Source organism: Orycteropus afer, unplaced genomic scaffold, assembly GCF_000298275.1.
Source record: "Orycteropus afer afer isolate SDZICR_OR568_19922 unplaced genomic scaffold, OryAfe1.0 scaffold00002, whole genome shotgun sequence".
In the NCBI taxonomy this organism is placed as follows: domain Eukaryota; kingdom Metazoa; phylum Chordata; class Mammalia; order Tubulidentata; family Orycteropodidae; genus Orycteropus; species Orycteropus afer.
In genome coordinates this window covers 37,566,665-37,594,514 of record NW_006921589.1, presented here as the reverse complement: position 1 = coordinate 37,594,514, position 27,850 = coordinate 37,566,665, and the positions used below count along the sequence as shown (strand labels likewise).

At 40.1% G+C, this 27,850-nt stretch overlaps 1 protein-coding gene across 1 annotated transcript in view; it reads right to left on the bottom strand.

Annotated features, from left to right (window-relative positions):
* The window catches only part of RFTN2 (raftlin family member 2), an 86,156-nt gene that overhangs the window by 24,963 nt on the left and 33,343 nt on the right, over nt 1–27,850 (bottom strand). Inside the window, exons 5-8 of the mRNA XM_042783700.1 lie at nt 24,852–25,055; nt 15,207–15,328; nt 13,676–13,779; nt 807–885 (exon numbers count right to left, since the gene is read on the bottom strand). Of these exons, the coding sequence (XP_042639634.1) occupies nt 807–885; nt 13,676–13,779; nt 15,207–15,328; nt 24,852–25,055 (509 nt within the window). The remainder of the gene's footprint in view (nt 1–806; nt 886–13,675; nt 13,780–15,206; nt 15,329–24,851; nt 25,056–27,850) is intronic.

Genomic DNA, 27,850 nt, shown 5'->3' with positions numbered 1-27,850 from the left:
CCCTGAGCTGTCTCCCTGTGCATAAGCAGCCCTTCCTTCTCCCATGATTCTTCTCTCCAGGGCGTGTGTCTACTTGAGGTAAATGTTTAACTCACATGCCTGTACTTTGTTTGGCTGGAAACCACAGGTGTGGGTTCAATTAAAACAATATTTTCTTGATATACAATACAAAAAATAAAATCACTGTGAAGAATTTTCCAGTCCATTTGCCAATTTCCTGTTTTGAAAATTATGCTTTATTAACACATAGATTTCTTCACTCAATGATAGCTGTGCAACCAGTAAGGATACCAAAACCAAAGCAAACCCACTGCTATCAATTGGATTCTGACGCATAGTGACCCCATTGGGTTTCCAAGGCTGTAAATTTTTGTGGAAGTAGATTGCCTCATCTTCTTCCTGTGGATCAGCTGGTGGGTTTGAACTACTGACCTTCTGGTTAGCAGTCACATGTCTTACCCACTATGCCAACAGAGCTCCTTAGTAAGGATAAGATGACTTTAAATTCAGCGTAGCACTTAAACAAAGAGCTGAAAAACTGAACTAGAGGAGACAATACAAAAGGAAAGTGCTGTTAGAGGTCAAGATAAAAAGATCACTGTGAGCATGTTCATCACCAGACTTAAAACTGTCTTATGTTGCTTGATTGCTGGCAAGTTCCCTTCTTACGTACTGGCTCAGAAGACTGTTTCCATATCAAGTTCACGTTTCCTTATCTGTAGTCACCATTTGGAATTACAAGGAGAGCCTAAGGGTGTAAATGCTTCAGTACAACATTCAGTTCATAAAGCATCAAATTTACTCACTTCTGGTGTTTGAGCAGTTGAATTCCACATCACTGGCCTCTGAAGAAATACCACCTGCTTTGTAGCCAAGTTTCCTTCGCTGCAAATTAAGACCACAGCATTAGGATTTGCAATTTAGTAAAACTATATATTATATACTAGATAGATTAGAATGTTCAACATGTATCCTTTGTAAAATAATCATCTGATCCCAAAACAATTGTGAAATATAATGCTATATAAGTTGCAGCTGGAAAGACAACCAAACTAAAACAAAACAAAACACTGAAGAATGTCATTACAAAAGAAAACCATTTTCAAGTTGAAAGACTTATAATCTTACCCCGCTATTACGATTCAACCTCTTCGTGGTCCTGCCTCCTCTTTATCCACATGTGTAGTTTTGCACATCTATATAACCACTGCATATTTACACTTTTGTGTTCTACCTTCCACTGGACATTCTTTCCTTGTTTATGTACTGTGATCATACTTTTAATGACTGCATAATATCCCAAACAACCGAGATACCAAAATATACTCAATTTTCTTTTATTACTGGAAAACTAGAGTGTTTCCAGTCTTCTGCTAATTACAAATAATGTTGCTATAAAAATGTGTATTTTTTAAAAAATGATTTATTTCCTTGAGATATATTTTCATGCATGGAATTATTAGGTCAAAAGAATATGACTTAACTTCTTGGTATGTATTTTCAAATTTGGCTTATAAAAAGAAGAGATGAGTTTTAGTTGCCTCATGTGAGAAATTTTATAGGCATTTTCAACTGAGGGATTGAAACTACAGCTAGTTTTATTTTCAGTTACTTCTTTGTAGTCAGCCACTCAGTATTCTTCCTATTTGACTGTCATCTTGGCAAATTACCCCTTGCCAAAGACTGGGGTTTGGATTCCTCTGAAATGCTTTTCACAGAGTCTCCGTGAATTTATGGGGAGGAGTGTCTATTGCAAATGTTGCTCAGTTACGACTTTTATTATGCAAAAAGCCCCAACAAAACCGTACTATTAGCTGTGGTTTATGCTGAGTTCTTTTTCTGGGAAACAAATGCAAGATTGAAAACTCTGGACCAAAAGGTATATGTCAGCACCATATGAAAATCCCCAAGCTTACAGATACCATTTGAATTTTGATAAACATCAAATCTCCCCTAAAGTGGGAAACTTTTTTTTTTTTTTTAGTTTTATTTATATTTTTAAAGACTGCTTTTATTTGAATCTCATTTTAGTTTGACCGTATTTCCAGTTAGAAAATTACTCCAGTTACTCTGGTAGCACTACGCTACCCGAGCTCCTATCAGAAGGAATACCAAAAGCCAACCAAATTTACTGCCATGAGTCGGACCCGACTCATAGTGACCCCTCCTTGCATTTCCTAGGCGGTATCACTAAGGAAGTTGATTGCCCAACCTTCCTTCCAAGGAGTGGCTGGTGGATTTGAACCGCCAGCCTTATGGTTAGCAGTCAAGTGCTTTAGGCACTAGCTACCAGAGTTCATCATAATGAAGAGTGTCCCTTAAATCAGAAAATCCACCAACAGTTCCTTTTAGTATTGAATGTGGAAAAAACATGATAAAATTTCTGGAAGTATCCTTGATATTGTACAAACAAACCTCAAAACCAAAGCATTTGGCATGACTGAAATGGCTGCCTCAAATCTAAATTAAATTCCATTTTGAATCAAACTACAGCTTGGCCTGAAAACTCTGCTTCTGCTGTTCTGAAGGGACAGTTCAGTTTCTTGTAAAAGTTTAACTGCTATAACCCAAAAGGAGCTGGGGACAAGATTTTAGCTTGTATGAGGATTATTTGTTAAAAGATGTTTTTCTAGAGTGTTTGTGTGGCTTGATTCAGGAAGAATGCCTTGGTCCACATGCCCCAGGAGGTTAGGAAATGGCAATAATAATGTTAAGAAGGATTGCAGTTTAACAACCCTTTGTAACATTTGTCATGTAATCCCTCAAGCCTGTGGGCACTGACACCTCCGTTTGTTCCACCCTATAAAAACTTCACTCTCTTCTTGCAATTTGGAGCATTCTAGAAAGTTGGGCAATCTATTTCCATAGTGATACCGCCTCAGAAGCCCCAAGAGGTGTCACTATGAGTCAGATCACACTCGACCACAATGCGTTGGGTCGCCTTACGTTAGTACCCTTCCTGGGTGCTAGTATGTCTCTTGATTGGCACATCGCTCTCATTTTCAATAAAAATCTTTGCTTTCATTTCTAACAAAGGATAAGACTGCTATTTTTTCTATGACAGCATCTAATTTGTTTCAGCACATCCTTCTAATAAATATGATACACTTTTTCAAACAATTTAGTCAGAAAGAAAAAACAAACCAAACACACTGTCCTCGAGTCAGATCCAACTCATAGCGACCCCTCTTTTCTGATGGGTTTGAACTGCTGACCATTTGGTAAACCATTTGAACATTTGACCACTGTGCCCTGGGACACAGCAGTTCTCCCCATAGGTCTATACTCTTGAGAAATGCACACATGTGTGCATGAGAATCCCTTCTCATGTGCAGAACAACATTATTCATCGTAGCCAGGAAACAATCAACCACCAGGAGCAGATTGGATAAACATTAGTAGAATGGATAAATTGCTATATACAAAAACATGGATAAATTTTACAAATAGTGTTAAGGGAAAGAAGTAACACATGAAACAATACATATGCTATGCTTCCATTTATTTAAGTTCAAATATAAGCAAAACTATATTGTTCAGTGATGCCTACATGAGTGGTAATACTGTGAAGCAAAGTAAGGAAGTGATTATCCTGAAAATTGCGATTACGGTTATGTCTGGATGAAAGGTGAGTGGAAGATGGTGAACACCTAAGGTGTTTCTAGGGTGCCAGCAATATTCATTTCTTATCCTCTGGTGATTTCACAGATATTTGTTCTGTAATTACGCATATATAAAACAAAACAAAACAAACTCACTGCTGTCAAGTTGTTTCCTACTCATAGTGACCCCTCCCTGGGTTTCTGAGGCAGTATCTCTACTGAAGTAGATTGCCCCATCTTCCTTCCAAGGAGTGGCTTTGGGTTTGAACCACCAGACTTCTGGTTAGCAGTCAAATGCCTTAGGCACTACGCTACCAGATCTCTCAAACATGCATATGCACACTTATATTTTATGTACTTTCTTATATGTATGTTTTATTTTATGAAAATTATTTTAAAAGAGTATATTCCATAGTGATACATGGGATAATAATTGTAGACTTATTCCTAATAAAAATGCTTCTTCCTTTTTTAACATTTATTTCTTGGGGAAAATCAGTCTTCAATTCTGTGGGTTTTAAATTAGGAGAAGTCTTTAAGAATTCATTCCCCTGAACTCACTTTTCTTTGAAAGTATCTTTTATTTTCTTGACTGTGGTATTGGTTAAGGTTGTCAGAGAAAGCAAATGATTTGGGATACTCATGCTTTGACCCTCCACCTTCCATGCTTACTGCAGACATCACTAATTGATCACCACATTCTATCTAGCTGTGTCTGGCTGTAGTCTCAGAATCCTCATCACAGTGTTTCAGGCAGCCACTACTAAAAGACTAGTGATGGTATGTACTATGAACACATTTGCTCTTCCTGGTTTATCTCATTAAAACAAACAAAAAAACCCACTGCCGTTGAGTTGATTCCAACTCCATTGGGTTTCCAAGGCTATAAATCCTCACAGAAGTACACTGCATCATCTTCCAACCACAGGGCAGCTGGTGGGTTTGAACCACTGACCTTCTTTCTGGTTGGCAGCCAAATGCCTTACCCACTATACCACTGGAACTCGTGATTCATCTCATTAGACCCCAGGAATACTTCTCCCCATTTAAAACTGCCTTTACAGACCTGCTCCCCTCCTCACTGATGTCCTCCACCATATTTGCCTGTCTTACATTTAATTTTATTCGTTATTGCTATGAGCCTTCTAGGCACTTTTTTTTTCTTAATTGCCTTCCACGCCATGACATTTTAATACCAAAAATATACAATACTGTAGATCTGTTTACGTATAGTTGCCTTTGGAGAGACAAAAACCAATGCCATATCTAAAATTTTTTCACTCCAATAACCAATTTTTGTTCCCTTGGTGACAATATCACCCTGCTGAGAATGCATGCTTATCCCTCCATTGCAGGACTTGTCATGATCTGTTCTGTATTACAGTTATTTGTGACTGTGTTGTCTCTCCAAGTAGATTATGAGTTCCTGGAAGTTAGAGTATATGTCTGAGCCACTTTTTTATCCCCATCTGTTGCCTTGCACATGGTAGGCACTCAATAAATATTGTTGAGTTGAACTGATAGAACATTCTGGTTAAAGTGAAATGCAAAACTTGGAACCAGTTTGGAGATAGCTAAACTGGTTTTAAACGATTGGGCTTATCAGTTACTTGTGAAATAAAAATACTCTTACAAAAAATTTCCATTTATGATAGCAAAATCCATTAGACACAGGAAATAGAGTTGTTAATTTGTATTTTATGATTCTTTTGCATAATCTTTACATTATTGCCCATTGCCATGGTTTTATGTTTGCAACTAGGAAGTTAATCAGGGTATTCTTGCTTTTAAAAAACAAAAGTCTGCTTTTTAAAAGCAAATAAAGATTTACTCTTCAAAAGCAAATGAAAATTTTAGAAGCAAAATTACAAAATTAAATTTTAGCTAATAACTTTTAACTGTGTGCTGAGTCACAAAATTCTTTTGCCTTGTGACCCTGATTTGTTTCTTAGTTATTAGTGTGTGGGTGTGAGTTAAAAACAAAAAAGGGCACTACCACAATTTAGCTCCTCCCAGTGCTCTCCCCAACAAATGGGAAAAATTAATTTCAGGTAATTATGGTGATGTTCTGGCTACCTAGTGTCGCTCTGACAAGAATATACCACAAATTGGATGGCCTTAACAAACAGGAGTTTATTCTCTTACGGTTTGGAGGCTTTAAGTCCAAGTTCAATGTGCCAGGCCCTAGGGGTTGGGTTAAAGCCCGTCAACCTTGGGCTTCCGCTCTGCCTCTGCTCCCGGCCCGCTGAAGCTAAAGGCATCTCTTCACTGAGGCAGCTACTGGCTGCTGAGGGTGACAAGCCCAAAGTTGACAAGGAAAAAGGCACAGTCCCAATGTTACCAAACCACATGGCAGGCCACTAATTCAAGTCCACTGAAAGTCCCAAGGTTGGCAGAGCATGGAGGCTGTTGAACAACAACACAGCTACATACAGAGTTCAAGCATGCCATAAGCTAGAGACCATTCCCAAAGCTGCTTCTTATATACGGGAACCAGGCCACATACCCAAAGCAGCTACTCAGCTGCTCCAATAGATTCCACCATGGAGTTAATTACAAGTCTCATCATGGGGAATAACTACATTCAGCTGCCTAGCCACTCAACCAGGCCCAGCAAAGTTGACACACAAACTTAACCACCACAGGTGATAACTAGAAGTATTTGTAATAGACACATTGACTATTTTTACACCATGGCCTTAATCAAAATGCTGCTCACAGCAAGATTGCTATGAGCTTCATTCACAATGGAACTATGCAATACTATTTCCACAGAATTTAAATTAGAAAGGAAAGAGACCTGCATTAAAATGGACCAAAATGAAATCCTAGCTTCTTCCGCAACTTATATAAAAGTGTGCAACTCCTGCTTTGGCTGCCACATGATTTACAGGAAATTATTGGGACACTTAAGGGTCTTAAGTAGCTGAGTACAAGTTAGTGCTTTAAACTGTGTTGCCCATAAGGCTGTTGAGCCCCTTCTACAGGTCTGCAGAAAGTGGAAGAGAAGAGCTCCCATCCAACATCACAGTGAGAAGACAATTTTCTCTTTTTGACATTCACATGTTGCTCTTAGGAGTTCTGGTGACATAGTGCCTAAAGCACTTGACTGCTAACCAGAAGGCTGGCGGTTCAAACCCACCAGCCACTCTTCGGAAGGAAGACTGGGCAATCTAATTCCATAGTGATACTGCCTCGGCAACCCAAGGAGGGGTTGCTATGAGTCGGGGCCAACTCGACAGCACACAACAACATGTTGCTCTTAGGGACCAGACTTTTTAACATTCTGACTAATTCTATCTTGTGTTCTAAAAATGTGTGTGCAATTTCTGTCTCTCATAATGTAAGGCTATACAGTATTTCTAAAAGTGCACCAGAGTCACCTTGGGATTCCTGCTAAAATGCAGATTCCTGGCCCCAACCTCAGATTATTAATGAACCAGAGTTTAACACCCTTCCATTTTATTCCAGCAATTTTTCTTAAGGTTAGAAATATTAGCACCTAGCTTGCCTAACTTGATGCTCTACCAAATTAAACTCTGAAGAGTTTAATGCCAATTTTCACCTTGATTTCTTGAAGAAAAAAAGGATCGAGCCCATTTGTATAATTATATTGTAGTAACAATTAAGAAGGGATTCTGGCAAGTTTTCAGGACTGACAACAATAACCTTGGAATAATGTAGTGATATAAGATTACAACACCATGATGTTTCCATAGTAACACAGCTTTAAACCTTGGTAGTGTGATATTGCCTAAGATAATGAAGCAACAACCTTAACCTAGGGACACAGTTGAAAAAAAATGTTTACATAATCTGGTAACAGGATATGTTTGAGTAATGAAATAAATGAGGGAAAAGCACCTTATCTATATACCACTCAACTATGACTTTGGTGATAAGACAGCTGGAAAACGTTTGTATTGCTTAAGATACCGTAGATAACACAAAAATATTTAAGGAACAAAGTTTCGCTGGCAGTGGTTCTAAGTTATGTTTTCAAACACGTGAGCCCCCAAAGAAAGATCATAAAATTAATTCATATTTCTGGATGTGCCCATACATGTGTGTATGTATACATTTCTGGATGTGCCCATACATGTGTGTTTACATGTTTACAGTGCTGTCACTTGTTCTGTTGCTTTTACTGGAAGGGGCTCTGGTGGTGTGGTGCCTAAGGCATTTGACTCCTAACCAGAAGGCTGTAGTTCAAACCCACCAGCCACTTCTTGGAAGGGAGGTTGGGCAATCTGCTTTCGTAGTGATATTGCCTTGGAAATCCAAGGAGGGGTCGCTATGAGTTGGATCCAACTTGACGGCAGTGCGTACACTATTTACATTTTCCTAAATATCCCAATGTCGGACAAGCCATGTTATCATGTTTGACAATTGGGTTCAACATATTAGGGATTTTGGTTTTACTAAATTTTCAAGTCTCATATGTACAACAGAATGAAACACTGCCTTGGCCTCACAATTGTTGCTGTGTTTAAGACCATCGTTGCAGCCACTGTGTCAGTCTGTCTCACTAAGGGCCCTCCTCTTTTTTTGCGGACCCTCTCTTTTACCAAGCATGATGTCTGTGTTGGTTACTGTTTGTGTGTCAAGTTGGCTGGGCCTGGTTTAGTGGCTGGGCAGCTGAATGTAGTTATTCCCCATGGTGAGATTGGTAATTAACTCCATGGTGGAATCTATTGGAGCAGCTGAGTAGCTGCCTTAGGGAATGTGGTCTGCTTCCCATATACAAGAAACAGCTTTGGGAATGGTCTCTAGCTTATGGCATGCTTGGACCCTGCATGTAGCCGTGTTGTTGTTCAGCAGCCTGCCATGCTCTGCCGACCTTGGGACTTACAATGGACTTGAATTAATGGCCTGCTATGTGGTTTGGTAACATCGGGACTGTGCCATTTCATTTGTCGACCTTGGGCTTGTTAGCCTCAGCAGTCAGTAGCTTCCTGAGTGAAGAGATGCCTCTAGCTTCAGTGGGCCGGGAGAAAGAGGCAGAGCTGAAGCCCAAGGTCAAGGGGCTTCCACCCCCTCTACATTGGCACCCAATGTGCCTTAGAGCACATTGAACTTGGACTTAGAGCCTCCAAACTGTAAGAGAATAAACTCCTGTTTGTTAAGGCCATCCCATTTGTGGTATATCCTTGTCAGAGCTGCACTAGGTAACCAGAACAATGTCCTTCTCCAGGAACTAGTCCCTCCTTATAAAATGACCAGAGTATGTGAGATGAAGTCTTGTCATCGCTGCTTCGAAGGAGCATTCTGGCTGTACTTCTTCCAAGACTGATTTGTTTGTTCTTCCTGAAGCCCATGGTATATTCAGTATTCTTCACCAACACCACAATTCAAAGGCATCAGTTTTTCTTCAGTCGTCCTTATTCGTTGTCTAGCTTTCTCATGCATATGAGTAATTGAACACACCATGGCTTGGGGCAGGTGCACGTCAGTCCTCAAAGTGATATCTTTGCTCTTTCACACTTGAAAGAGGTCTTTTGCCACAGATTTGCCCAATGCAATACGCCGTTTGATTTCTGGATTGCTGCTTCCATGGGGGTTGATTGTGGATCCAAGTAAATATTAATAGCTCATATCAATAGCTCTAATTTATTAGTGTAGTATGTGCTGGCCCTGCAATGGCACTCTGCAATGATCACCTCATTTAATCTTCATGATCCAGTGAAGTTGATATTGTTGCTCTATTTTCCAGAGGAGAAAACTGAGACTTAAAATGAACTATGTTTAGCTCCAATGTCTGGGCTCTTAATATTCTTCTGGTTTCAGAGACTAAAAATTTTCAGGATCTTTCCTCCACCTTGACCAAGATGAACTGTATATAATATTTTCCTTTATATTTGAAGATGACATGGCTGACAGTGATTACTATCTTTGTGTGTACTGAAGCAGGCAAGACTTGCACGTGACTGTTGCGGGACAGTTATTTGGATGAGAATAAAAAAATAGAGGATAAACAGGTTTTACCAGTAATCTCTTTTATCAGATAACAACAAAGAACCTTTACCTTTATCCTTTTTGTCTACATTGCAGGCACTTGGAAGGATCTAACTTATAAAATGTAAAGAAACAAGATAAACATTGATATTGCACAATGTCCATTTGCATACACAACTACAGTAGACACTGTGTGTTCCAGTGTGCTTGTTGCATAACAGCAATTACTGTTAACTATACTTTTCTATTATCCGGGTCAATAGCAGATTCATAAATGAGGATCTGCTAAATTATGCTACCCTTTAGTCCCATTACTATTTGGACATCCTTTCTAAATCTGACAGGCTATGATCTCTCTTCTTCTTAATACTCCTACAAAACCTGTTGTGGTACAGTGGGTTACTGGGATCACTGGGTGGGACCATGCAAATCAGGGGGAGGAGGATCAAGATTAACAGCCTAAGGCTGATTCCTATGAGGTACAGTTCACACAGGTCTTCACCTTCCAACCAACTGACCAATTCTGACACCAGCTGTCCCTCTCACTGCACACTCTTTCTCTTCTGGGTTTGATAGTTCATTGCAGTGGCTACATAGAACTCACAGACAATACTCATGATTATGGGGTTTATTAGAGAAGTAACAGGTTACAATTCAGAATCAGAAACAACTCAGGAAAGATTTTTGGTCAGGGCAGTCTCTTCTCATCCCTGCCTGTAGGCAAGTCTCTCTCTGGCTCTCTCAACCCTTTGGCCTGGCCTCTGCGGTGCTTGAGCAATAAGTGTTACAAACTTCTTTTCGATCTGCCAGTAAGTGCCTGAGGCACCCCACGGCACCAGTGGCTGAGGGTGCCCAGCTCTATCTCTGTTAGCAAATCTAGCTCCGACAAGTCCTGGAGGCATGCTACTCTCCCCGCACACCTCCTGCCCAAAAGCTGGCAGCTTACTCTGTGGGCCCGGAAGCCCACCACAGCCATTTCATATGGGTCTCCTGGTGATGATGTCTTGTGCTGCCATCTGTTGCTGTCTTTCCTGTTCCAGCTCCCTCGCTCTGTCTCCTGGGTCTAGGAGGTTCTCAGTGCAGGGATCCTGGGTCCAAAGGACGTGATCCGCTCCTGGCAGTTCTTTCTTGGTGGTTGTGAGGTGCCCCCTCTGCTCTGGGATTAGCTCTCTTTTAAGCCTAGCAGGCTGTCAAACTGACTAGTCCCCTCATTAGGGTTTCATACATTTTATTTGCATAGTCTCACTCCCACAAGTGTACCATATACTTTATTTGTATTACTAGCAAATTGTCCAAAGCACTGGGTGGGCCACAAGCGCTGTATTTGCATAGTCTCTCCCAATCATTTTGTGGGAGTTACAAGGACTATGTAAAAATAAATAAATAAATAAACCAAACCCACTGCCGTCGAATTGATTCAGACTCATAGTGACCCCCATTGGGTTTCTGAGGTGGTAAATCTTTATGGAAGTAGATTGCCCAGTCTTGCTTCCGTGTTGGTGGGTTTGAACCATCAACCTTCTGGTTAGCAGTCAGATGCCTTAGGCACTGCTACCAGAGATCCATATTCAGTAATTCACTGCACTACACACCTATGTTCATTGAAGCACTATTCACAATAGCAAAAAGATGGAAACAATATAAGTGCCTATCAACGGAAGAATGGACAAACAAAATGTAGACCATATACACAATGGAATACTATGTAGCCATAGAGAATAATGAGTTCTGTTTTGGTTCTCTAGCACTGATGTAAGAGACATAGCACAAATGTATGGTTTTAACAAACAGGGATTTATTCTCTTATAGTTTAGGAGGCTAGAAGTCCAAGATCAAAGTGCCAGCTCTAGGGGATGGATGAAGGCATTCTGACCTTGGGCTTCAGCTCTGCCTCTTGCTCCTGGCCCACTGGAGTTGTTGGCGTCTCTTAACTCAGGCAGCTGCCAGCTGCCGAGGCTGACAAACCCAGGGTTGACAAGTTAAATGGCACAGTCCCAAGATTATCAAGCTACACAGCAGGCCACTAGTTCAAGTCCAGAAACAGTCCCAAGATCGGCAGGCAACAGGACAAGCTGCTGAATGAAGACTCAGCCAAATGTGGGATCCAAGGATGCCAAAAAGCTCAACACCTTTCTCAAAGTGTGTCCTTATGTACTGGAATCAGGCCACATCCCAAAGGCAACTAATAGCTGCTCACAGCAGATTTCACCATGGAGTTGATTACCAACCTTATCACGGGGAATAACAACAACCAGCTGCGCAGCCACTCAAAACCATGGCCCAGCCAAGTTGATAGACAACCTAACTACCTCAAGTTCTAAAAATATATTATATAGCATGGATGAAACTGGAGGACATTATGCTGAGTGAAATAAGTCAATCAGAAAAGGACAAATACTATATGATCTCATTGTTATACAAAGACAAGAATAGGTATATACACCGAAACCAATGTTCACAAGTGGTTACCAGGGATAGCTGGAGGGTAGGGTAGGAGATCACTCCCTAGATAGCAGACACTTGTTATTTTGGGGGATGGGAAATATAACACCAAATATGGGTGAAGTGTGTACAATTTGACTATGGTAAATGATATCACTAAGAAGTACACAAGAAAAAAGGTATTTTTAGTAAATGCTAGGACATATACAACTGTGCAACAACAACTTAATAACAGGAATGTGGACACATGTGTATGTTTGTATACATACAAATGTACAGTTATGCATATATGTGTATATGGGTGAGCATATATAGATATATCTATGTGCATGTGTATCTCACTCTGTGCTCATCTTTGTCCTTTATCACTCCTCCAGAAGAAGGATTGACTTTATTGTAAAACCATGCCAATCAAATGTTTTAAAGTTTGTGGGGATGTCAGGATCCCGGACAGGGCTGAGTTGTTAAACTGGGAAGATTGGAGAAAGCGAGGATGGTGGGTGAGGCTGAGGAAGGGGGCATTGCCTCTCCTTAGTGAAACCTAACAATTACTCAGAATGTTAAACTGTGGTGACTCTGCTCAAAGGGAAGCCCACGTGGTACTGCACTGTCTTCTGCAGGTAGTTATCGGCCCAAGCAGGGCAGCCTCGGCAGTCACTCATTTTCTGGATGCCAAGGAGGGCAAAGGGGACATTTCAGGGTCCAAGGGAGAGCAGAGCATTTTACACAAAAGATTTGATCAGTCTCTCCAAAAAAAAAAAAAAATTGAGTACAGCTCATTTTTTTCTCAAGGAATAGGAGAGGGCAAGGTTAGTAAAAGGAAAAAAAGAAAAGGAAAACAGTACTTGTGTAATGTTGGCATTTTGTTTCTAGTGTTTTTAATGGAAACAACTAAAAAGTTCATGCTCCAGGGGAAAACTAACCCAGTAACTAGAGAGGAGAGAGAGAGGAAGAAATGTTGGTGCCTCCCCTCCTGACCTCTCTAACCCACTGCCATCTAGTCATTCTGACTGATAGTGACCTTGTAGGACACAGCAGACCTGCCCACAGGGTTTCAAAGGCTGTAAACCTTTACAGAAGCAGACTGCCTCATCTTTCTCCCATGTAGTGGCTGGTGGGTTCCAGTGGTTGACTGTTTGGTTAGCAGCTGAATGCTTTAAATATTGGGCCACCAGAGCTCTCTCTAGGTCCCGACTGAAGTCCAAAACCTAAACCTGTTTGTGTGCTAGGCAAAGTCAGTTCATGCAGTGCAGTAGAGCAGGATAGAGTCCTACAAGAGCTGCATCTTCAATTTTCAAAATAAAATGGAGGCAGTCTTCACTGCAGGGAGAACCAGTATCTTGAGAGGGAAGCAAAAAGATGCAATGATGCCATATGTGGTTAGAGAAGCAGTGTTCAGAGTACTAGAAACAGTTCTCCACTGGAACCTGCCTCCTGTTCTCTCTCTCTGGCTCTGCCACCATGAATTCTGATGCCCGTGGGAACATAACTTGACAACTTGAACATCTATAATGTCAGGGGATTGGATTTGCTAATCTCCAAGGTCCATGAAATCAGATTAGAAGTGCAGTGAAATGCTTTCTGCAGACATTAAATGAGCATGTGTTAAATTGAATTACCTAACAAATTTATATTTTAGAATTAAATGAAAGTATGTAAGGATATGTTCACATTACCTGTCATGTCTCAATACAGGTGTAGGCAACACACTTGTCAGAAGCCATCCGAACTCAGCCAGAGTGTGCAGCAGAGGCCCATAATCCGTTTTGATTTCACAGCCCTGCGTGAGTAAGCATAAGAGCTCATAGTCTAACGGCAAAGACAACCATGTACACAAGAAGTTACAATAAAGGGTGACGGGTGTAACAATAAGGGGAGTTCACTCCCCATTAAATACAGTTTTGCCTGGCTGCAGTCCTCCTGGGCTTCATTTTCTGCTGCTAGTTACCTTCTAACAACCAAGTTGAATTAGCAACACTGAGGATCCGAGTGGAGAGAGGTTGTCCCAAGTCTGGGCCTTCCTCACGTCTTGTTAGGGCAGTAGTTCTTAAACGTTAATATGGGGGCCTAGGAATCTGAATTTTTTTTTTTTAAAAAGAGCTCCCCTGGTGGTTTGGATCCAAGTAGTTTATAGTTGGCACTTTAAGAAACACAGGTTTGAGAAGAGAAGATGAGAGTAGGGAATTCTAGTCGGGTAGTGAAGGTGAGAGATGCTTAGATGCAAAAAGTCTTTTCACAGCTTTTATTCATTTGCAGTTGAAGATTTTTACTTGGAGCTCTACCTTCTCTTGGGAGCTCTGATAGTGTAGTGCCTAAGGCACATGACTGCTCACCAGAAGGCTGGCAGTTCAAACCCATCAGCCACTCCTCGGAAGGAAGGTTGGGCAATCTCCTTCTGCAGTGATACTGCCTTGGAAATCCAAGGAGGGGTCGCTATGAGCCAGGTCCGACTTGACGACACAAAACAACAACTACTACTTTCTCTCAAATTCTTTTTTCTTTTTGCTCTCAAAGACTTGGCTAGTTCCTTTGAAAATGGGTGATGTCTCTCTAATCTTTGTAAGGCAAGAAAGGCAGAAGTGTCCCTTACAGATGCTGTGGGTGAGGGCCTCATTCACACAACAGTATACCTGAATTCAGTCTGTTCACCTCTAGGTCAGTCCGTTCGGTGACATCTGAATTCAGAGAGCACAGCATCAGCAGCAGTGCCACCTCTGATTACGAAGGACAATGCTGTGTGTACGTACTTGCCTGGCAAAAGAGAGAACATCTTTTGGATATTTTTGCCTTTGAAAGTCAGTTCTCAAGGGGGGGAAAAAATCAGTCACATTGTTTGCTTGGAGATAAAACACTAGCTAATAGACTGAGTTTTTTTTTTTTTTTTTTTCCATTTTAACTAGTTGTTATGACATTGGGTAAAAATACTCTTGGTGCCAGGAGACTTTGTTCAAGGCCAGAATGCCAAACCTTTGAAAATCTACTGCTATTTCTGTACAGATAACTATTTTGCTATCTTATCAAAAAGTTTATCATTGAGTAAAGCAAACTTCCCTTCCACAAACTGAGGTTTGCTCATGCCTATGTGATAAAATTCCAAATACTGAACAAATGTGTCTAAGGATACTGCATATGCTTGGCAATGGAGATCTTTAATATATAAAACGGAAAATAAAAATAAAGCTAAATTGTAAGAAAATTGCCATTCACCTCAATAATGGTCCATTGTTCTACTACGATGGCATCGTTTCCTTTCTTACTAGAGCCTGGAACTCCAGAATCTTCTTCTTCATAGATAAATAACCCTTCCAAAGATTTGGGCAAATGGTCCGCTGTGAGGAAAGGATATAATTAAGAAAAGTTGTAAATACTTAGTGTCTTTTAAAACCACATAAATCCTTAAATAACACTAGTAGGAAGTGGAAAGAAAAACATCAATTAATAAACACTTGTTTGGGCTGAATCAGTAACATCCTCTTCTTTGAAGGTTAACTTTATTTTTTGCAAAGGTCAAAACAGCTGCACTGAATTAAAAACAAATCATAAACATGAAAACTAGAATAACAAAAACAAGATTAAAAACATGAAACAAACAGTGAGAAGTGAGTGGATTTCCGAAACCTCACAAACATCTGGAAATGACCTTCACCTTGAAATCAGATTTTAGTTTCTGATCTGTATATATTATGTACACAATTATACCACTAAGGGAAACAGCATAAAAAATGCTAGTTCTTGAAATGAGAGGTATGATATTAAAATTAAGATGAGGTAAGATTATTTCAAATAAATAAACACAAAACAACTTTTTACTTCAATGATGCTTTAAAAAAAAAAAAAATGGTGACAGGAAGACCCTAAACAGAAGTCATTGTCCAAAGAATGCCTGCTGGGAAGGAAGTTTGAAGGGAGGGCCTCTCTGACTTCTTTCTTGAAGGGCTGACAATAACCAGCTGGCCCAAACGAAACCTAGCCTATGGAAGTTCTTTTGTTTCCTACTTTGCAATAGTAGACAGCTTTTCCATGGTCATGTGCTCATTAAACATCTTGGTTTTCACACAGCACATGTCACATCAAAGTTTTCCTGGTTGGCTGTTCTCTAAATAACAAAGGCCTACAAAGTTTTCAAATGATCCCTTAAGCTTAAAGATGAAAAGGACAAAAGTCATTTCAATTTAAGTTTCAATATAAGGTTGTATTAAAACCTTACCATAAACTTTAAGAGAAAAAAAAAATACATATTTCTTTTTATATCACTCATGGTCAGGGCTGAATACCCGGAAGAGTTTACACTGTGAATAGTGGTTATCAAGAACCCAGTCAGGTTTGATTTACTAGTTGGAATTGGATTTCTAAATATGTATTACATCCCATTTCCTTTAATGTACTTGATGTCCAATGCTACACCAAAGTCAATCAAATCTGTTTCTCATTGTAAGTTTAGGACATTACTAAACTGTTTTCAAAACTGAATATGTCTCAAGTCCAATTTTTGAATGGGAAATAATGAAGTTTAAAAATAATTATATACTATGATAATTATGTAGTTAATTATAATCTCCATTTTATTTACTTGGGATTATATAATGTGAAGATGATGGGCTTTGTGGCTCTGTGTCTGTTTTCATGTCTTCATCACTGGGATTCCTTAGTACTTCTAAACATGTTTTGATTTATAAGAATGAAAGTGTGGCAGAATTGTACAGTAGAGTTCTATATAAGAATAAAAAAGACTCACTGCTACGTGCAACAACTTGAATGGATTCCAGAGATACCATGTTGAACAGCGTAGTACCTAAAGCACTGGACTGCTAACCAGAAGGCTGGTGGTTCAAACCCACCAGCCACTCCTTGGAAGGAAAGTTGGGCAATCTACTTCTGTAGTGATACCACCTCAGAAACCCAAGGAGGGGTTGCTGTGAGTCGGGTCCGACTCGATGGTAAATAACAACAACAACAATGTTGAACAAAAGAAATCAGACAGAAAGGGTGCATACTGTATAATTCAACCTATTTAAGGGCAGGCAAAAACTAATCTATGGTGATAGAAGTCAGAATAGTGCTTATCTTTGTGATAGGGATTTACTGAGAAAGGAGACCTTCTGGGATGCTGGAAATATTCTATATTTGAACATTTGTGTTCTATTCATCAATGTACACATAAGATTAATGTACTTTAGTATGTATATGTTATGCTTCAGTTAAAAGCAGTAGTCCTTCTGAGCAATTGCTTTATAACATAACCGTCCCCCAGCTAAATCCCCTCATCATGTTACATAACTCAGAGCTTCCCCAATGTATGTGCCTTGACCCACTGATGTACTGAGAATGGGTTACAAGTGTGCCAAGACATGAAGACATGCTCCTTCCTTCCCAGAGCAGCTTTATCCACCTTATACCAGTGTGTCCTACAAATGATCATTTTCTATGTGACATGATATGAAAAAGTGACAAAGCACTAGCTTAACCCTCAAAGCCATATATTTTGCTCCTCAAAAATATATTTTTTAAAACTAAATACAACCAGTAGCAAAGGAGAGTGCACTTGTATCCTTGAAAGATACTCTCCAGGAGCAATGTAACCAACGCAACCCACTGCTGTCAGTTGGACCCGGCTCATAGAGACCCCTCCTTGGTTTCTGAAGCGGTGTCATTACGGAAGTAGATTGCCCAACCTTCCTTCCAAGGAGTGGCTGGTGGGTTTGAACCCTAGCCTTCTGGTTAGCAGTCAAGTGCCTTAGACACTATGCCACCAGAGCTCCCTCTTCAGGTGCAGTTTGAAGCAATTCAGGGCAAGAGGTTTCTTTGAAGTCTAATGCTACATCTTAAAAATACAATGATATATCTTAAAAATCCATGCAAACTTTGTATTCTTTTCAAATATCTTATGTAGAAAAATGATGTGCCCCTTCCTCTGCATAACACATCTTGAAGTATATTGATACTCCCGGAAGATTTATCCTGTGACTTTGTGTACTCCCTGACATTGCCTGCATACCCCTAGGGTACTTGAACCCTGGTTTGAGATGCACAAGCTTAAAGAATTCCCAGGAAATTGTGTCCTTGTCTGGATTTGTTATCTTACATATTCATTTTGGCTAGATATGACATTGACATTCTGCATTGTGAGGAAAGATAATGTTCCATTTTAATATTTTTGGGCCATGTTCTGGTTACCGAGTGTTGCTCTGACATAATATACCACAAATGGAATGGCTTTAACAAACAGGAGTTTATTCTTACAATTTGGAGGCTTTAAGTCCAAGTTCAAAGTGCCAGGCTCTAGGGGCTGAGTGAAAGCCCTTCAACCTTGGGTTGCAGCTCTGCCTCCTGCTCCCGGCCCACTGAAGCTGGAGGCTTTTCTTCACTCAGCTGCTGGCTGCTGAAGCTGACAAACCCAAGACTGACAAGTAAAAAGGCACAGTCCTGATGTCACCAAACCACACAGCAGGCCATTAATTCAAGTCTCTTGAAAGTCCCAAGGTTGGCAGAGCATGTCAGACTGGTGAACAACGACACGGCTACATGCGGAGTTCAAGAGTGCCATAGGCTAGAGACCGTTCTCCAAGGCTTGTCCTTAGATGTAGAAAGCAGACCACATCCCTAAGGCAGCTACTCAGCTGCTCATGGTAGATTCTACCATGGAGTTGATGACCAGTCTCATTACCACCAGCAGCCCAGCCACTCAACCAGGCCCAGCCAAGTTGACACACAAACTTAACTACTACTGACCATGTGTCATTTTTGGCATTAAACTGTCAAAGTTGGGCCCAGGACCATTTCTGAGAAGTGGAGAACAGGCACCTACCGGAACTACCATTCTGCATCTGTTAACACGTACAATCCAAAACAAATCAGCCTGCCTACTTCTCTCCAGCCTCACCTCCATCTCCATTATTATTTCTCTTAAGGACCACTGCAACAGCCTCCTAACAGTCTCCTGGTGTCTGCTCTTGTCTTTTATGGTCCATTTCCCAAAATGAGGCCAAATGGAAATACAAGTCAGGTCATGACTCCTGAATGACTTGGAATTAAAATCCTGGCAGAATGGCAAATGGGTTTATAGCACACACCGTACCCATTACTTTCTGTGTGAATGTGGGCAAATTATGTAATTTCTCATTGCTTCAATTCCTTCATGATTATTAAAGAGAATAATCATACCTACTTCTTAGGGTTGCTGTGGGGTCAAATGAGTTAATAAATGTAAAGTGTTTAGAACAATACTGGTATATGTTAAGTGCAAAATGCATGTTAGCTATTACTGTTATTAATGTTAGACTCTGCATGGAGTTGGCTGCTGCTTACCTCTCCCGCCCTGTCTAGATCCATCCTTTTACCTCTCCCACCTTGTCTACAGCCATCTTCTCTTGCATACCCTGCTCTAGGGACACAGACTTTCCCCTGCTCCTGTTTCTGCTCTAAGGTCTTTGTACATTTGGCAGTGTGGCCTAGAATGGTCTCTCACTCTTGCCTGCTGGGTCCCCTTCCCAGCTGCCTCAGTGTCATTGTTACTTTTTGGAACTTGCTGAGCACCTTCTAGAGAGGTCTTCCCTGTTCTCTATCACGATACACTGTTGGGTAACTTCACACTACTTTTCCTCAATTTTGAAATTAGGCATGTAAGTTTTGATACCTGTTACTGTCTGACTCTGATGCCACATGGCTAGTTCCTTGAAGATAAGAAGACATGCATTTTGCTCATCATTGTAAACCCAGTGCCTGGCACATACATATATATGAAATGAATAAACACATATTTAATGTCATTACTCCAACCCATTCCTCCCTCTTATACCTTTCTTCTCCCAATTGCACACAACATTTTTATAGACATGAACAGCTTGAAATGAATATCAAGTGAAATATGAAAAGAATTAATAAAAAATAAAAAAAAAGGTAGTCTTAAGAGGTACATTTAAGGTGGGGAGAGACTATTACTCCCTGCAGCTGATAGGGGAAGAGAGAAGGAGAGGGAGGGAGAGAGGAAGGGAAGAGAGAGGGAGGGAGGAAAAAAGGAGGGGGCAGATGGACGGGGGGAAGGGAAGAGAGAGAGAGAGAGAGAGAGAGACACGGTGTGTGGGTGCACATGGCAAAGCTACTCATCTCATCCATACCAGCTAGCTGCTCTGCTCCACCTCCATAGGATCTGTCATAATAAAAATAATAAAATGCTCTCTTTTGGCCATCTCAGTTGTGTAAGCTTCTTGTAGGCTCTCCAGGCTACATTTTTACCCCACAAGCCCCATTTAAGTACACAGTGAATTCAGCTAAATGTTGGTGTGGTGGAGACCCAACCGAAATATTAAGTGCAGGGAGGCCACTGTGGTAACAACCCTCAGGCTGCAAGAACAGCAAGAGGACCACTGGGTGTCTCGCCTGCAGGGCTTTTGAAAGCAGAACAAGGCTGTTGAGAATAGGTGTCGAAGGGGGTTGGAGAGGTGTTTCACAGACCTTACATCTTTTCCACCCTGGCCCTTCTGAAGTAAAAAAATAAAACAAGACACACACACACACAAACATAAACACAACCCATGCATTTAAAAAGTTTCTTTCTCTCTCTGTTTCTGGAGGAAGGTATTTTATTTCAGTGAGATTTGTTGAGTATTACATTTACATCTCGAGCAATGTCTGGTTTTGTGCTTCCATTTCTCGTGATGGACTGACTGCTGACAATATTTTGGAAGAGGACAGAAGCAAGAAAAACAAAATAGGCATTGTCCCCTTGTGCTTTAGATGTTAGGCATCAGACATCACAGAACAAAGTCACCCAGCTCAGCCCTGCTTCCTCTGACTTGCTTCTCACAGTGACACAGGCACTGCTCACCATTTCCTCTCTCCAGCTGCCCTGTGTACTCCCGGGAAAGTCCCTGATGACACACCCATTTGCCAGACTGTACAGACTAAAGAGGCTCATTAGGGTTTGGCGTAGCCTGCAATGTAAAATGTCTAATGAGACATTCCATAGTGGCTGAGACGGGGAGAGTCACCCCCAGGCTCTCAAAATAGCTTCTGAGGCTTTAAGAACAAAAGCCCCACAGAGCCTCTGGCTGGCAACTGCTGAGGCTAATTTTATTTTCATCAGGCAAAGCCCAAGGCAGAAATGCCTGAAAGAGACTATGAAAGGAGCATTTTTTTTTTGCTTTTCCTTCAACAGTTAGTCACAAACCAAAATTTGAAATGGCTCCAACTTAAGGTTCTTTAGCGAGGAAGAGAAAGAGAGGGTGAAAGAGAGAAATATTATGAAGCATAAACTGAACTCCAAGTGAGAATTCATACTAAAAGAACTGGAACAGCACATAACAAGGGGCAGGAAAGAGAACTAACATTTAATAAACTTCAAGAGTATGCCGGGCACTGTGAGAGTCGCTTGACACAAGTGGTTCTCGTGTGCCCTGGAGTTGGTTCCACTCGTCGTGATCACACAACACAATGAACCATCGCCCGGTCCTGTGCCATTGTCACAACTGTTAGGCTGAGCTCACTGTTGCAGCCACTGTGTCAATCCATTTTATTGCAAGTCTTCCCCTTTTTCGATGACCCTCTAATTTATCAAGCATGATATTCTTCTCCAGGAAGTCCCTCCTGACATGACCAAAGTATGAGAGGTGAAGTCTTGCCATCATTGCTTCTAAGGAACATTCTGGATGTACTTCATCCAAGATAGATTCATTTGTTCTTCTGGCAGCCCATGGTATATTCAGTATTTTTTGCAAACACCATAATTCAAATGTACCAATTCTTCAGTCACCCTTATTCATGCATTGCATGGCTTTTGTGACAGGTAGGGAATTGAACTGGCTGAATCAAGCAGCCTGACTCAGAACTACCACATAGCTTCAGGGGACAGAGAACTGCTTACCATTAACAAACCAGGCCCTTGAGCAAAATAAGTTACTTTTCAAAAGCCTCACAAGCTTGACCATTGTAAAATGCTCATAAAACTTCCTGAGTTGTCCTTCAAGTACCTGGGGAGGTGCTGAGCATGTACAGTAAAATTCAACTTGACCAACAAAATGATCTTCCATCAGAAATAGTCAAGAACAGGAATCCCTTGCTGTGACTCAAAGCAGGAAACGGAAACATCATGCATGAGCCCAGCAGCCTTTGTGACAGGTTCCATCTTTGTTTTGATAGCCTTTGCAATGGAATCTATATTGGCTACTTCTGTGTGCACACCTGATTGTTATAACTCCACCTTTTTCTCACAAACCCCCGCCCATTTTATCAATAAAGAGGATGCCTCCCACTCCCCCCAAAACCCTTTATAAACCCTAGGAAATCCTTTATTGGGGAGAAACCAGAGGTTAGCGTAGGTGAAAACCCCGCTTTCTTTCTTGCTAGCCCCTCCCCTCTCTTTTCTCTGGTTCGTGTGGACATTTTGCCTCTTCTGTTTAATTCTTTGTCAACAGAAGGCAAGGACCCCTGCTCAGGGTCTCAGGGACTGCATTAACACTTTCACATGCATATGAGGTGACTTGGGTCAGGTGTACCTTAGTCTTCAAAGTGACATACATCTTTGCTCTTTAATACTTAAAGAGATCTTTTGCAGCAGATTTGCCCAGTACAGTATGTTGTTTGATTTCTGGACTGCTGCTTCCATGGGTGTCGGTTGTGGATCCAAGTAAAATGAAATTCTTGACAGCTTCAATCTTTTCTCTCCTTATCATCATGTTCCTTATTGGTCCAGTTGTGAGGATTTTTTTGTTTTATGTTGAGGTGTAATCCACACTGAAGGCTGCAGTTCTTGATCTTCATCAGAAAATGCTTCAAGTCTTCTTCACTTTCAGTAAGGAAAGCTGTGTCATTTGCATATCACATGTTGTTAATGAGTCTTCCTCCAATCCTGATCCCCTGTTGTTTTCCATAGAGTCCCGCTTCTTGGATTATTTCCTCAGCATATAGATTGAATTAAGTATGGTGAAAGGATATAACCTTGATTCATACTTTTCCTAATTTTAAACCATGTAGTATTCCCTTGGGAGCTCTGGTAGCACAGTGCCTAAGGCATCAGACTGCTAACCAGAAGGTTGGCAGTTCAAATCCACCAGCCACTCCATGGAAGGAAGACTGGGCAATCTACTTCTGTAAAGAAGACCTCGGAAACCCAATGGCGCTCACTATGAGTCAGAATTGACTTGACGGCAGTGAATCTGTGTTTTTTTTTTTTTGAGTATTCCTTTTTTATGTACAAATGACAGCCTCTTAACCTATGTACAGGTTCCTTATGAGCACAATTCAGTGTTCTGGAATTCCTATTCTTTACAATGTTATCCATCATTTGTTATGATCCACACAGTCAAATGCCTTTGCATAGGCAATAAAACACAGGTAAACACCTTTCTGGTATTCTCTACTTTCAGGCAAGATCCGTATGACATCAGCAATGATACTGCTCATTCCACATCCTCGTCTGAATCTGGCTTGAATTTCTGGCAGTTCCCCGCCTATGTACTGATGAAATAATTTTTAAATTATTTTCAGCAAAATTCTACTTGCATATGATATTAATGATATTGTTCAATAACTTTTGCATACTGTTGGATCGCCTTTCTTTGGGATGGGCACAAATATGGATGTCTTCCGGTTAGTTGACCAGGTAGCTGTCTTCCAAATTTCTTGGCATAGATGAGTGGGTGCTTCCAGGGTAGCATCAATTTGTTGAAACACCTCAATTGTTATTCCATCAATTCCTGAAGCCCTGTTTTTGGCCAATGTCTTCAGTGCAGCTTGGGCTTCTTCCTTCAACATCCTTGGTTCCTAATCATATGCTATCTCCTGAAATGGGTGAATGTCAACCAATTATTTTTGGTACAGCAATTCCATATATTCCTTCCATCTTCTTTTGAAGCTTCCTGCATTGTTCAGTATTCTGCCTGTAGAATCTTTCAACATTGCAACTCAAGGCTTTCATTTTTGCTTCAGTTTTGTCAGCTTCAGAAATGTCAAGCAGGTTCTTCCCTTTGGTTTTCTAACTGCAGTTCTTTTACATTTCACTATAATACTTTATATACTATCTCATTACATTCTCACAACAATTAAGTGGTTAGTATTTTAATCCCCCTTTTAGAGTTAAAGAAACTGAGGTTCAGTGAACTCAGCTAACTTCCCAATACCATGCAACTAATCAATGGAGGGTATGAGATTTAAACCCTGGTCTGTCTGTTTATAAAATTCATGTTCTTCCTATTCCTAATTCCATAAAAGAGTAAGTTGGAAGATGTCTCCAATTGCTAAAAAAGACCAAGAAATATTTATTGAGCAACTACTATGTGCTAAGAATAGTAGATAGTGTCCAAAATTGGGATAATATAATACATTTGGACATTAACTGGTATATGCCATCATCAGCTGTTATAATACATCTTATTTGGAAAAGTCTACTAGTTGATCACATGTTATTGTTGTTACATGCCGTCAAGTCAGACCTGACTCATAGCGAGCCCTCCTTGGGTTTCTGAGGCGGTATCACTATGGAAGTAGATTGCCAAACCTTCCTCCCAAGGAGTGGCTGGTGGGTTTGAACTGCCAACCTTCTGGTTAGCAGTCAAATGCCTTAGACACTATGCTATCAGAGCTCCTAGTTGATCACATAGTGGTTGTCTATTCTTGACAGTTACAATCCAATGCTAAACATTACATGACAATTCCATCACAAACACTGGGAGTCCATTTGCTGTCAAGGCTGGTTAAATGCTGAAATTAAAATTATACAGCTGTGTAATAATTGGGACCTATATCCTTAGGAATAATTTTCTCCTTTTAGCCATAGGACATGAGAGGCAAACACATTTTTTACAGATTCCATTACAGTCCAAATTCTTTATATATAAATATATCATACTAAAAACCTACCTTTAGATGTTTCCCAGCATATGAAAGAATCAATTAAAGACAAGCCTTGCTTATAATAAAATGTAGTTAACTCTAGCCAATCAGCATCGAGTGTACAAATGACAGCTCCTTTTCTTGTTACTTTCATTGACAGGAGGCCTTCGTGATAGGTCCAGCAGGTTGATTCATCTTCAAAAGCATTGAAGGCTGCATATAACTTGTCATCTGAGGATAAGTATTCAGAAGTAGGGAAGAGGGAGATACTATTATTTCATTCATCAAAGAGTCTTAAAATATTTTATAAAATCATGAGATATTTCAAACATACAGATTAGTATATTTGCTTCAGACTTTTTTCTTTTAAGAAATAAAAAATAGAATATAAATATTGTTTTATATGAATTTAAATATAATCTGTATATGTGTGTAGCTCTCACTATAACAGCTGCTTGTTACTGCAATAAAATTATAAATCTAGTATTGACGTCAGAAATAAAGACAAAAAAAAAAAAAAAAAAGAAAAGAAATAAGAAATAGATAGGATTGGGGATCACTATGCAGTCTTCCCTAATTCCATTGTCAGAAATGACCATTATCATGAATTTCTTTTTATCATTTTCATGCAGTATATATTTTAATTCTTTTAATATACATTTTATACCTATAAATAACAATGTTTTACAGTTTTTAAAACTTTATTTAAATGGTATCACACTGTACATATCAGTCTAGAAATTACTTTTTATGCTTTTGAAATGTAACTAAGTTAATACATACAGATCTAATTCATTTATTTTTAACTGCTACATAGTAGTCCAGTTTATCTTTGTAATTCTCCAGTGGATAGACATATACATTATCCTCAAGTTATTGTTCTTACAAACCATGCTATAATTAACATTTATGTTTCCCTGGACACATATGAAAGTGACTCTAGAATACATACTCAGATGTGTAAGTGCTGGACCATATCTTCTATTTCACTAGAAAATGCCAAATTCTTAACTTGCAGTTCACAGACCCACATCTATTGAGGTGTTTTAGCAAGTCTGAGACTACTTGCATTATGGACAAAATATTTGGTGTGTGAGTTATGTGCATTTTTCTAGGTGAGTCTCAGATTTCATCAGATTCTCTAAGAGGTCTTTTGTGCACTGACCCCCGTACACACCCGCCCCAAAATTAAGAACCACTGCCACAGAAAAGTTATTAAGAAATATGTGATTTCAAATAAAACTATTTAGAAAGTGAAATCTAAAGATTGATAATTTATTGGGTTTAGATCTCAAAGGACTCAAAATAGCCATCTGATTTTCATCAAAGTCAGAGTGGGACTCAACATAGAGTTTAAAGGTAGCAGTGGGTGGAGGATATAGCCTAGCTCTCTGGCTGTGGTTCCAACAATTCCTGGGTACTCTGGTTGGGCAATCCTACTTCCGTAGTGATACTGCCTCGGAAACCCAAGGAGGGGTCGCTATGAGTCGGGGCTGATTCCTGGGTACTCTTATGTTCCTTTATTCTTTACATTTTAGGAAAATCAGGGTTGTTAGGGAACTGGTGAACACGAGCAGGGTGTGGTGAGATGATGAGTTCATCAATGCTCCTAGCTCTTTCCCAGGAGGTTAAGTTTACTGTGGTTGGAATGGATCTCTGCTATACCCAGGATGTTGAACACATCTCACCATCACCAGAAAGCCTAGGACACCAGGATGTACAACCCCCCCCCCCCCGGGCCAACACTGAGCTAACACAGGGAGTACTCTGTGGCGGGCACCAGGCACAGGGCTGAGCACTTTTTATACCGCTCTCACTCATTTCTCACAATAACCCCACGAAGGAGGCCCTATTATAATGCCCTTGTTAAAAAGAAATTGAGGCAGTCTGACTCCAGAGCCCATGTTCTTAACTCTAAGGTATACATAGACTTTGATGTTCTCTGATAGTATGTTTTTCAGTGTGCCAATAAAGTATCAAAACCTTTACTGAACAGTCCAAAATATATGAATACGATAGTTTCAATTTCTTGGGAAGACTTCCTAGTTGGCAAAGAAGAAAAAACTATTGTTTTAAGTTATTTCAGGCTGCAGACACTATTGTGATATTAATTATTTCATCATGATGGACCATTTTCATATTCTAATTGATGATCAAAGAAAGCCAACTAACTTCAAAGCTGAATACTGTTCATGAAGTGGGAACGGCCAGAACTAAAATTCTCACACACTCTTTATAAGGACAAACCTAAACAAGAACAGCTTTCTTTGGTACAGCCTCCGTTTTACAAGGGAGTTAGTGAACGACTAAATGGAAACAAATCTTCAGCACAGAGTTAATCATATGAAAGGCACTGAAAAATCACTCCAGGGAATGGTGTCTGAAAATTGTCCTATCTCATTTCTGGTTGCAATGATTTGACAAGTTTATGACAAGTTTATGAGTTGGAATCGACTGGATAGCAACAGGTTTTATCCCTAAACTGGGACACTCGGTTACATTTTTTTCCATGGTTCTCAATATAATTTGATGTACTATGTATTTTAGTTATATATTTGTTTATTAAGGTGCCCTGGTGGCACAATGATTAAGTGTTTGGCTGCTAACTGAAAGGTTGGCAGTTTGAACCTACCCAGCGGCTCAAGTTTTTGTCCTTACAAACAATGCTATAATTAACAATGTTTATGTTTCCCTGGACACATATGAAAGTGACTCTAGAATACATACTCAGAGGCAGAATTGCTGGACTATATCTTCTATTTAACCAGAAATTGCCAAATTCTTAACTTGGGGTTCACAGACTCCAGAGTTCACAGGCTCTATATGGGAAAGACTTGGTGATTTGCTCCCATAAAGATTATAGCCTAGAAAACTATTGTATAGTTCTACTGTGTCACATGGGGTCACTCTGAGTCTAAACTCAATGGCATCTAATGACAACAACATGACAAGTTTATATTACTTCATTGAGTCTTTATAATCTTTAGAAGTTTACTTTGCCTCCTGTTTCTTAGGAGCTCTGGTAG